This window comes from Ursus maritimus, unplaced genomic scaffold (genome assembly GCF_017311325.1).
Source record: "Ursus maritimus isolate PB19 unplaced genomic scaffold, ASM1731132v1 scaffold_15, whole genome shotgun sequence".
NCBI lineage: Eukaryota > Metazoa > Chordata > Mammalia > Carnivora > Ursidae > Ursus > Ursus maritimus.
This window is the reverse complement of record NW_024423897.1, coordinates 23,606,320-23,618,308: the sequence shown is the minus strand read 5'-3', so window position 1 is coordinate 23,618,308 and position 11,989 is coordinate 23,606,320. Positions and strand designations below refer to the sequence as shown.

At 49.6% G+C, this 11,989-nt stretch overlaps 1 protein-coding gene across 2 annotated transcripts in view; it reads left to right on the top strand.

Annotated features, from left to right (window-relative positions):
* ABLIM3 (actin binding LIM protein family member 3) overlaps positions 1-11,989 on the top strand; it is a 107,122-nt gene that overhangs the window by 43,647 nt on the left and 51,486 nt on the right. For both annotated transcript variants that reach the window (XM_040630433.1, XM_040630432.1), the window contains exons 4-5: positions 3,381-3,564; positions 5,299-5,411. In XM_040630433.1, the coding sequence (XP_040486367.1) occupies positions 3,381-3,564; positions 5,299-5,411 (297 nt within the window). The remainder of the gene's footprint in view (positions 1-3,380; positions 3,565-5,298; positions 5,412-11,989) is intronic.

The following is an 11,989-nucleotide window of genomic DNA, read 5'->3' as shown; positions in this document are numbered from 1 at the left end:
GGAGATGCAAACAGGCTTCCGAGGCACTGGAAACTTGGGAGCGGGTACCTGGGAGCGTATTTTATTCCTCTTCTTTACACGGTATTTGTATATTTACTACATTTTCTGTATGTAGAATATAGTTCACAGTGAAACATTTAAATGTTAACTAGATCACCGTCAGGAGCCCTTCTAACGCTTTGGTTTTGAAATCCCATAAAACTCCGTCTCTTTTGTAAAGTTGAAAATCAACAGAATCCTACGACAGACTCGCGGCCACACGGGTCAGGGTGTGTTCTCAGGTACCACATAGCCCCTTCATTTCACAAATGAGGCAGCTGAGCTCCAGAGAGGTGGGGTAACTTTTTCAAAGCCACACAGCACCTGAGTGGTAGAATAGAAACATGGACCACAGTCCAGTGACCCGCAACACGGTCCATTTTCCCCTGAAACACGCTGTGACTGTGGGCAAGGTCTCCTTCTGGGCATTATATTAAGAGTGAACATTCACTCTGAATTTTCTCAAAGCCGTTCTAACTTCTCCTATCCTGTCCCACTGTCAAACCCAATGATCTGCTTTTTTTGTTGCTGTTGTTAATAGACTTTATTTTTTTGATTCACAGAATAACGCCTGCCCTGGGTGTGTTAAACTCCACATCAATTCCATACTGTAGACCCTCTCCAAGGCCTTTCCTGTTATTTGGATGTAGGGCCCTGCTCAGCCTCAAATACATCTGTCATGCTGTCCAACTTGCCTTCTATCCCCGTGTTCCCCACTGTATTTCCAGGAACCCCCTGAGATTCTTATCAACCTTTACATCCTTTCTACCAAAAACTTCCTCCTTCGGCTCCTTGGGGGAAATGGAGGAACCGATTGTTCCGAGTTTTCTTCTGGCCTCCTGGGTTTGTCCACTGGGAGAGGTGGCTCTGGGGGTGGAGCTGGCAGGGGAAACAAAGGAGAGAAAAGAAGGAAAAAAACAGGAGCTGTTTCCAATGAGGTCGTAGGCCATGACCTCACTAATTCCACAGCCATGAAGTCAATCGATCCGCCACCTGCATGCCCCAGAACGCCCTGTACTCTGGCCTGGCCTGCTCTTGAGGCATTGTTTGATGTGATGAATTTTCACGAAACCTGCTAGAAGATGAACCCCCCCCACCATCAACTACCACCAACCTCCACCTCCACTAATCCGCCCGCCTCTCTGCGGCCAGCGCTGGTCTCCAGGGCCCTCCAGCCCCACCTGGCACTGGGTTTAAAATGTGTAGGCACCTGGTAAGCCCTGAAGGAAGCTCTTCTTCTCCTGGACTCACGGCATGTCAGTGTCAGAAGAAAAGCTCAGGTCACTTTTTAACCCAACCTTCTTCATTTTACGTATATTTGAACAGAGACCAAGTCCATGGTCACCCGGAGAGTCAGTGGCAGTGACAAACCCAGAGCCCAGGTGGTCCAACTCCCAGACTATTACATCTCCCCCTGCGCTGCCCTGTCCCCCTAACGCTGTAACCTCTGGGGCTGCCCCCCTCCTCACTCATCCTGGCCCCGTGAGCCTGCCTCTGGCCTGCAAGGTGAACACACACTTGCGAACTACTTCGGCCATGTGCCTGGAAGTCCCTCCTCTCTTCGACCTGGCTGCTTTTGCATTACAACTTTCCCTATGTTCAAGGAGGTAGTATTTAGGGGGGTAGCATCACCCAGTCCAGGCCAGGTCCCCAGGATTACAGGCTTGGAACTCCGTCTTATTGGTTTCCATACCATTGATCATGCTTGAGAAAGCTGATTCGTGCCAACCAAGGCTTCAAGAAACCAAGCTATAAAATCAGAGTGCCCGTTTATTAATGGGCACAAGAGCTTCTTTCTCCATTGTACTAGTTCCCATTGCCCTGACCGGCTGCTTCTCCCCCAAAGGTCTATGCAGAAAGTCAAACTATTAGTCACTTAGTGAGTGCAGACTCAAAACAAGGGGGCTGGTCACAGGGTTGGAATGGACTCCCCAGTGGCCTTCCTTTGATTGCTGGTGAGCCCCTTCTTGGCTGACCACCCTTGTTTAGCCAGATCAATACACTCAGCAGCTCTGGTGACCCTGAGAGCCATTCGATCTCTTGAAAGGAACTTTGCCTCTTTCTGCCCTTCCCATTAGGTGTTGATTTCATAACTTAACCCTCAGAGGGAAATCTCATTTCCCACATTTCTAAGTCCTTTGGGGTTAAGGAGTCCCCCGTGATTCAGTCGTTCAGGCACCTATAATGACATCCATCTGCGCCTCTATTATGGGTCCTACACATCTTCATGTTGTCCACAAGCATCTCCTGTAAGACCTTATGACATCGTGTTGCCTGTCTATTCAAACGCAATTGGTGCAATTGGTCATTTTTGCAACTGGGTGATCGGACATCATTATAACCTTCTCTCTTCTTTTATTTATGTCAGAGAGTTTCAAAATAATTTTTGTAAGTTTTTGGAAAACTGGGAGAAAAACCATCCATGGCTTCTCAGTATTCCACAAAGCCTAAACTTCTTAAGCTGGACTCAGGCCCTCCCTCCAACAGTATTTTTCTGTATTACTGCCCTCCACTCCCTAAAAACACCACTCCTATCCTAGTCCCACCTCCATACAAATATCACTTGCAACTTCCTGCCTGTGTGCTTTAGCTCATTTTCTGCCTTCAGAGTTCAACTTAAGTGCCACCTCCTCCAAGAAGCCTACCATGATCCCTCCCCCACTGACATGGCTCCCTTTACCTCCCCACTCACAGCACTTGCTGCCCACACCAGCCCATGGCCTATCGCCCATGATGTATGCTCTACGAGGTCGTCTTTTGGCATATACTGTTAGTTCTTCACAGTTCAGGGATCGTGCTTTATCATTCTTGCCTGGGAACAGACCGACTCTTTATGTCTATGGTGAGAACAGATTATAAACTTCAAACCATCCATCCCGTTGCCGTCCTAAATTGTCTTCACCTAGCACAGAATCATGCGCAGAGGAAGTGCCCAGGGAAATTTTAACTGAATGATCTTATCAGACTTAGAATATCACAGGATGGCATGTGTGAGCCACGCAGCCCTCAGCTTCCATGCATGGATGGAGAGGACTGTACAACATCCGTGGTCTCATCAGCACCAGCTGGGGTGTTTGCTAAAACGCAAATACGCGGGCCCCGAGCCCAGGGAGTCTGATTCAGGCCCACCCACCTGCATCCTAGGGAGCCCGCAGGTGATTCCAATGCACGTGGTCTTCAGGACACACTTTAGGAACACTAGCCCCACGAGGTCCAATATGCCAGCATTTTCGGGGCACTCACGACCAAGTCAGACGCCAGCCTTGTCCCCCATGAGAACCTCTGCATGCCAGCCTTGCCTGGACTCAGCCTGCCCTTGTGTCTCTCCTTGCTCCCTGCAGTGTGCGGCTGCGGCCTGGCTCAGTCGGGCTTCTTCTTCAAGAACCAGGAGTACATCTGCACCCAAGACTACCAGCAGCTCTACGGCACCCGCTGCGACAGCTGCAGGGACTTCATCACTGGCGAGGTCATCTCTGCCCTGGGCCGCACCTACCACCCCAAGTGCTTCGTGTGCAGCTTGTGCAGGTGGGCAGGTGGCCGGCAGAGGCCAGGCCCCTCTGCCTGGGCCCCCTGGCAGTTCTGGGGCTCCCAGGGCTGTGAAACACTAGTTTCTCTGGAGATCAGAGTGAGGACGTGAGCCCCCACCCTCAGCCTCCCATTTCCCATCAGAAGTCCTCAAAGGAAGCACTGAGTACCCAGAACCCATTTTGGACACCAGGCATCTGGGCTAGCTCCCCTCCTCAGCCACATGTGGTGTAGGGGTATCTGTTTGTAGCCTTCCTCCATGACCCTGGCAAGTGATCCCCCTCTGCAAGCCTCGGCTTCTTCATCAGTAAAATGGGCATCAAAACCATCCCAACATTGTTGGGTTTTCATGAAGATAAATGAGATGGTGTCTGCAAAGACCATACGTAGCTCCGTGACTGGGACATAATTGTGTCTGCTTTTGCTATTCTTGTCATTATCATGTGATAACCATCTAGCCTCTCAGGCAACCTGGTAGGCGTTGGAAAGCTCACCCTTCCCTCCGCCTCATGTCCTGCATCCCGATTCCTTGTTAACTAAGCAGACACACGTGAAGGGTCCACTGTACGCCACGTACCGCATTAAGAAGATACAAAAAAAATAAAGGAGACCTCAGCCTGGCCCCAAAATACATTAAAATTTAATGGGCTGCTCTGATTAAGTCATATGTAGAAACATGGTTTGGAATAAATGTATGCCTTTTTTAATTAGGAAAGGAATTTATAGATTAATTATTCTCCCCATAAAATAACACCTGTTAGTTACCAGTTAGGGTCCCTGCTGAGACTAATGACACAGTGTACAAGAAAATAAAATCACCCAGTGGAATTCATTCATTCATCCATCTCTTAAAACCTGGGCCCTGGGTCCCAGAATCCCAGACCCACTGGAAGTTAGCACAGCAGGGTCCGTATGGTTTAAAGTGAAGTTTCTGTCAAGCCCCAGACAGATGCAGTGCTTCCCCAACATCATGCTGTGTCCTATACCACAAGTCAGTGCCTGGGCCACGATGAGAACACAGCTCCCCCAACTCACCCCTGCACTCCCTCCCATGTCCCATGCTGCAGATACAAGGGCAGGGGAGCCACTGGAAGCCTCTGTCAGGGGCTGCTCCCAGAGTCTGTATAACAGGCTGTCCCAGACTTCATGCACGAGAGCAGCTGAACAATGGGCTCAACGGTGCCAGGGGTTCGATGTCCAGTTTATCTTTGTTTAGGGAGGCAGGATGTGAACAAGTTTGAGACCTCTGAACTCTGAACCCCAAACTGCACAAACGCAGAGGAGAGGAGAGGTTATTTGTGGATTTCTAAATGTCCTGGATAGTGAAAGGAAGAAATTCTGGTGAATTTAGGCGTTGAATGAGTTCTTCTTGCTGTATGGGGATAGGCGAGGTTGGGATGGAAAAAGTCCTTCCAGGAGGAAGGGGCAACTCAAGGAGGAATTATTAACCAATTCGTTCACAGATGAGCAATGTAAGCTTCCCTAAGTGTCATGATTTGCCCGGTGTTAAAATCATACAAATGGCCCAAGTGGGCCTCCAGTTCCAGTCATGGCCCCAAGTGAGTGGTTTAGTCAGCCTGGCACCGTGAATAGCGCTTGAATTTACCTGGTATAATAGAAGGTAGGCCGCGTGTGGCACCAACGAGCTTTGAGCTCATCTGCTGTCAGCTCACCAATAGACGGGGCATCCGTCTAGAGAAGAGGGGCTGACTTTCTCTTTCATCTACCTTGTAGGAAGCCTTTCCCCATTGGAGACAAGGTGACCTTCAGCGGGAAGGAATGTGTATGTCAGACATGCTCCCAGTCCATGACCAGCAGTAAGCCCATCAAGATCCGAGGACCAAGCCGTGAGTGCTTCCCCTGGGCTCCTCCCTGTCTGCGGCCATGTCTCCTAGGGCCCCTGTCCCAGCTCCATCATCCGCTTCTGCAGGCCCGGAGGGAAGTGGGGGAGGTTTCCACCCTGGAGGACTCCTGAAGCCTGACCCAGTTGGCGTACAGCCCAGGCTCACAGGCTTCCTCATGCAGCAATGCAGGGAAAGCAGGCTGCTGATCATACACCATGACAGCCTGTACCATGTGTGGCCGCTTGGGTGGGGCTCTTCTGGGGTGAGCTAGGCTCCCCCGCATTTTATCTCCCCTCTGGATCCATGTTCCCCAGGACACCCTAACACGGCTGATGAAGCCACCAGTGGTTCTCAGTTTTTCCAAACGCCACTAAAAAGTATACACAGACACATCTTTAAAAGGAGAACTATGGGAGCAAACCACAAGGGATATGCTAGAGTCTCTTAGAAAGTGTCCCGGGGAACACTGCATCGCTTCGCCGCATAACTGCTAAACGCAGGTTTTTAGGCCCACTTTGGACTTCTTTTTTTTTTTTTTAATTCTTTTTAATCCTTTTTTTTAAGATTTTATTTATTTACTTGACAGAGAGAGAGCAAGGAAGAGAGAGAGCGCGAGCAGGGGGCAGGGAGGGGCAGAGGGAGAAGCAGAGAAGCGGACTCCCTGCTGAGCAGGGAGCCCGACGAGGGGCTCGATCCCAGGACCCTGAGATCATGAACTGAGCCAAAGGCAGACACTTACCCCACTGAGCCACCCAGGCACCCTCCCACTTTGGACTTCTAAGAAAGGAACCCAGAAATCTGCATTCTTAATAAGTTTCCTAGGTGATGCATTTGCCGCTCCTAAGACTGAGAATCACCATTTAGAGATGAGGGGACCATCTACCACACCAGAGTAAATGTTATGTTTCATCACCAAACTATAGATCTGGGGGGAAACTGAGGATCAAGCGTGTACCTCGGAACAGTCATTCGAATTCGTGGAACATCCATTCCACTCGAGTATGTCTAGTGGTAAGATGTCTTGATCACTGTTCCAGTCGCCCTTGTCAGACTGCTGACAGCAGGTGCCCGCACACACACTCATGTGGCCCTGGCCCCCGGGTCTGCAGTAAGTCACGCTAGGCTCCGGTGTTCTTTCACATTGCGTGACGCTCCCGCTGGCCTCCACAGCGGGATCAATGAAAACCCATTAGCTGCCTAGCCGCCTGCACTGCCTCACTGTGCGGACGCGGGCCCCAACAGAGTCAGCAGGCTGAGGCCACATCCTGCCGAAGGGTGAGCACAGAACACCCCGAGTCAGCAGGGCTTGGCCCCGAGGGGCTTCATCAGAGCCTGCCCGGCGTGGTGAGCTGGGGAGAAAGACGACGGGAAGGCTTCCTCCCTCGCCCTTCCTTCCTCTAGATCTAATCAGATCCGCTCACAGAATGTGCAGAGCACTTCCTTCAGCGTCCTTGGTGACATTCGAGAACAGTTTGCTGGTCTGAGCAGGTTTCCATCTCGAGGTGACTGAGTGCACACACTGTTATCTTTCATGATTCCTTGAAAGCATCGTGCAGCATGACAGCAGGGCTGGAGTGCTGGGATGCAGGACCGCGGCCCTATCACTGATGCTGCTCTGGAGAGACCAGCAGGACCGCGTGTGAGGCAGTCGAGAGAGGCAGGCTGGAGCCAGGAGCGTGCCAAGCCTCTGTGTGGAACACAGCAGATACATAGCCTTGCTGGGGCTCCGTTTACCCAGCTTTATGGAAAGCAAATGTATTAGTATCCAGGAGCCAGACTAGCATACGCCATAGTGTGTAAAGTACTCTCTAAATATAAAGTGAGGGATGCTGTGGACGTGGAGACTTAATCTGGAAAGCACACCAAAGAGAGAATACGACTCCTGAATCTCTTAATTTCTCTTGGCTTGTATTGCGTTACTACACGCATCAGGGACCTCGGAGAGGGGGGAGAGTTCCTTGGCTGAGTGTGGGAATCCTGTATATGAATGTGTCCTTGAGGAGAGGTGCTAAATGTCTCCACCATAATTCTGCAAATCCAAGGCAGAGGAAGGTGAAGACGAGTGAATAATGAGTTGCAGGTGAGCGCATAAGCGGTCTCCAGGGGGAGTACTCAGGGTCGCGGCTCGTGCTTTTACTCTCAAAGTAAGGACAGCCAGCTGTGGATCTATGGAGAATACGTTCCACAGAAGCGTATTCTCCCCAAAGGTGGTCACTGTCCGTGTAGATAACTGGCGGGGATGTTGGAGGGTCTGCTGAGTTCCCGAACGATAGAGGGAACCAAAACCAGACTCATCAGAGGGCTAAGATGAAGACTGTATCATGGAAAAGGAAAAAGAAGGAGGAAAGACCAGATGTATTTGTGATCTACAAGGGTGTGACATTTCATCCCTGGAGGGTGAATAAAGGCATTCTGGAACAGCAGGAGCAGTTCTCTACTCAAAAGGGTCAATAAGAATACTCAGGAACTATCAGGAGAAAAGAATTGTGTTACTTTTTACAAGAATAAGAAGTGTTTCCTCACCATTTTCACTGGGAGGAATCAGCAGCAGTAATAACATCAGCATCACCATCACAACTGTCACCACCATCACCACCACCACCACCATCACCACCAACACAATCGCCATCAGTACCACCATCACTACCAACATCACCATTACCATCACCATTACCATGGTCACCATCACCACCACTACCAACATCACCATCACAACTGTCACCACCATCACTACCAACACCATCACCATCACTACCACCATTACTGCCAACACCACCACCACCACCACCACCATCACTACCAACACCATCACCATCACTACCACCATTACTGCCAACACCACCACCACCACCATCACCATCACAACTGTCACCGTCACCACTACCACCACCTCACCATCACAACTGTCACCACCATCACTACCAACACCATCACCATCACAACTGTCACCACCATCACTACCAACACCGTCACCATCACTACCACCATCACTACCAACACCACTATCACCACAACCATCACTACCACCAGTACCACCACCACCACCACCATCACCATCACAACTGTCACCACTATCACTACCAGTACTACCACCACCAATACCACCACCACTATCATCACCACTGCTAACACTGATTGACTGTTACTATTGTCAAGCAATCCACTAAGTTTTCGATACATAATATCTATATATAATATCTCATAAGAGTTCTATGAGGGAAGAGTAATTGTTTTATAGATGAGAAGGCTGAGACCCAAAGAGTATAAATGACTTGCCCAGAGTCACACAAATAGTAAGTAATGAAACTGGAATGTGGGCCCAGGCGGTCTGGCCCTGGAGCCTATTCCCTTCACACCCTCTACCAGAGACATGACTTGCTAATTGGGAAGGGTCCCGACTTCCTGGATTAGTTATCTAAAGCAAGGAAGGGAGCCTGCTATGACTCACAAAACCCACTCATTTTTGTTGATCTAAACGGAATGTATGACACAGTCAAGGGAAACTAAAAATGGCTGCCGGGAGTCTCTAGAGACCTCAGTAAACTGAGGGATTTGGGGGAACAGGTGGTGGCCTCATACTTGCTGCCAGCTGAAGGTTGTAATTTTGGAATAGAGAGGAACATATGAGGAGCGGACAGCTGGCGGCACAGCGACCAGCACGGGGCAGGGTGTAGTTTTCCTGACCGTGCCTGTTTGTTATACCAGACTCACGGGCTCCTGGGTGGATGCCTGAAACTCCACCAGAGGTCAGGGTGAAAGGAGGACGAAGAGGGAGAAAAGGGTCCTGATCAATCTGAGGCCAATGCAATGGAAGACGCGCAGTATAACACGAGAAGAAAAACCACATGGAGGAGGCATCCCGGAGGAATCCTCTGGAGGAATCAGCAGGCCTTCCCAGCAACAGGAATATTCTTCTGGCCTCAGATCAGAGACGTGACAGTGCACAGAATATGGGTTAAAAACACAAGAACGTGAAATAAGAATGACAGCGAGTATTTGTTGAGCCCATGTGTCGAGTCCTTACGGGCCTGGTTATAGTACATCTTCACACCAGGGTTGTAAGGAAGGTATTCAGATGAGGAAGCAGGGTCTTAGCGGTCACACAACTAGTAAGCAAGGGAGCTGGGATTCTGCCCTCAGCCAGCCTCTCACCATCCACTCTGTCCTCCCAGCCTAGCCTCTAACCACTACACAGGACTGCCCCCGGAATTTTAACTCAGCATGCCAAGTCCATCCCAAATGCATCATTGCTCCTTAAGGAGATGGGACTCATTTCTAGAATGTGGCCACAAATGATGCAGCTATTCAAATGAGATGTGCTGTTGGCCATTATATACCTAGCTCCACGGAGTCGACAAGTGAGGTTGATCAGAGGTTGACCACATCAAGCAAGGAAAAGTGAAGTGTAAGGAAGGAGGGAGAAGAGAGAAACCGCAGTTGTCTTTAAGTATTTGAAGGAAATGTCAGGAGGCAAAAGAGGTAGGTTATTCTCATTGCATAAAATAAGGGGCATCACAAGGAGTCAGGTCTCAGCTCCATATAAGGAAGGCAGTCATGGGGCGCCTGGGTGGCTCCGTCGGTGAAGCGTCTGCCTTTGGCTCAGGTCGTGATCTCAGGATCCTGGGATCGAGCCCCACATCGGGCTCTCTGCTCAGCAGGAAGTCTGCTTCTCCCTCTTTCTCTCTCTCTCTCTCTCTGTGCTCTCTTTCTCTCAAATAAATAAATAAAATCTTAAAAAAAAAAAAGGCAGCCATGACAAGAAATGACAAGTGTTGGCGAGGACATGGAGAAAAAGGGACACTTGTGTGCTGTTGGTGACAAATGTGGATCGGTGCGACCCCTGTGGGAAATAGTATGAAGGTTCCTCAAAATATTAAAAATGGAAATACCATATGATCCAGTAATTCCACTGTTGGGATTTTCCCAAAGAAAACAAAAACACTAATTAAAAAAGATATATGCACCCCTATGTTTATTGCAGCATTGTTTACAATAGCCAAGATATGGAAGCAACCCAAGTGTCCATCGGTTGATGAATGGATAAAGATGTGGCATATATATACCATGGAATATTACTCAGGCACAAAAAGGAATGAAATATTGCCATTTGCGACAACATGGATCGACCTATAGGGTATTATGCTAAGTGAAATATGTCAGATAGAGAAAGACAAATACTGTATGATTTCACTTATATGTAGAATCTCAAAAACAAAACAAATGAACAAACAAACCAAAAAAGCAGAAACAGACCCATAAATATGGAGAACAAACTGAAGGTTGCCAGAGGTGAGGGGGAGGAGGGATGGGCAGAGTGGGTGAAGGGGAGTGGGAGGCACAGGCTTCCAGTGATGCAAGGGGTAGGTCACGGGGATGAACGGCACAGCATAGGGAATGTGGCCAAGGATACTGGAATAGCGGTGTGTGGGGACAGATGGGAGCTACACTTGGGCTGAGCAGGCGTAAGGTATAGAGTTGCTGAATCACTATGTTGCACGCCTGAGACTGATGTAACATTGTGTGTCAATTATACTGCAATTTTAAAAAATCAGATAGGAAATTAAAAATGGAGTTACAAAAAAGAATAAACCTTTATGTGATACATATTTAAAAAATAAACTGAAAAAAATAAAAGAAGGCACTTGTGACAATTTTGCCTGTCCAAAGGCAAAGTGGGCTTCCTCCAAAGGGGGTGAGCTTCCTACCCCTGGAGGCAATTAAGCAGAGGACGGCGCCTGCCTATCGAGAATGCTGTAGATTCCTGCATTAGGTGGGATTGTGACCAAGGACTCTGTGAACTCTGAGCCCCCGTGGAATTATTTAACCCTATCCAGGAGGCCGACAGACACAAGTTCAGTATTTGTGGTTCAGTAGTTGACCCCTGCGCCCTTAGGGTCTCCCCCCTGAGCATGGGTAAGTCACCTTTATAAAAGGAGAAGGGGGTGCCTGACGTCTCTAAATGATTACATTCTAAAGCCCGTGATTATTGGGATGGAGGTGGGTAGACTTTTTCGAGGAGTGAGGAAGGAAAAGAAATCCCAAAACTATTCTTCCAGCCCCCATCTGAAGGCCTGGGGCTTGAAGCATTTTGCAATCAGAGACCCTCCCGCCCCCAGCCTGTGTTAAGGGATGTTAGGAAGGCTCTAGGGAGCCAAGAGGCGGGGACCGTGGGAGTTGCCTCGTCCAAGCACTTCATCAGGGCCCAGACGTTCCCCACTGTTGGCTGGGCACACTCCCTTCCTCGACAGGCAGACACATCATTTTCTCTCCCAGGACTGGCTCCCAGCTGGACACGAGGGCTTCCAGCCAGCCTCTCCCAACTTGATACGCAGTTTCTTTTCTCCCCACTGCTTCAAAGTATGCATCTGTCTTGTGGCGCCAATGGAGAGGCTTGTCCTCTGGTAAACTTTGTCCCATGACCCTTTCCTCCTCCGGAGTGGGCCATCCGACCGGGTAGGCCTGAATTCCCAGCATCTCCCAAGTACCTTGGACGCTGGCTCCATTTCCTGCCCCTCCCCAGACACGGATTGAGCAACAGGCAGATGCCTGGCCCCCACATTCTGTGGCCCTTGTGCGCGTTC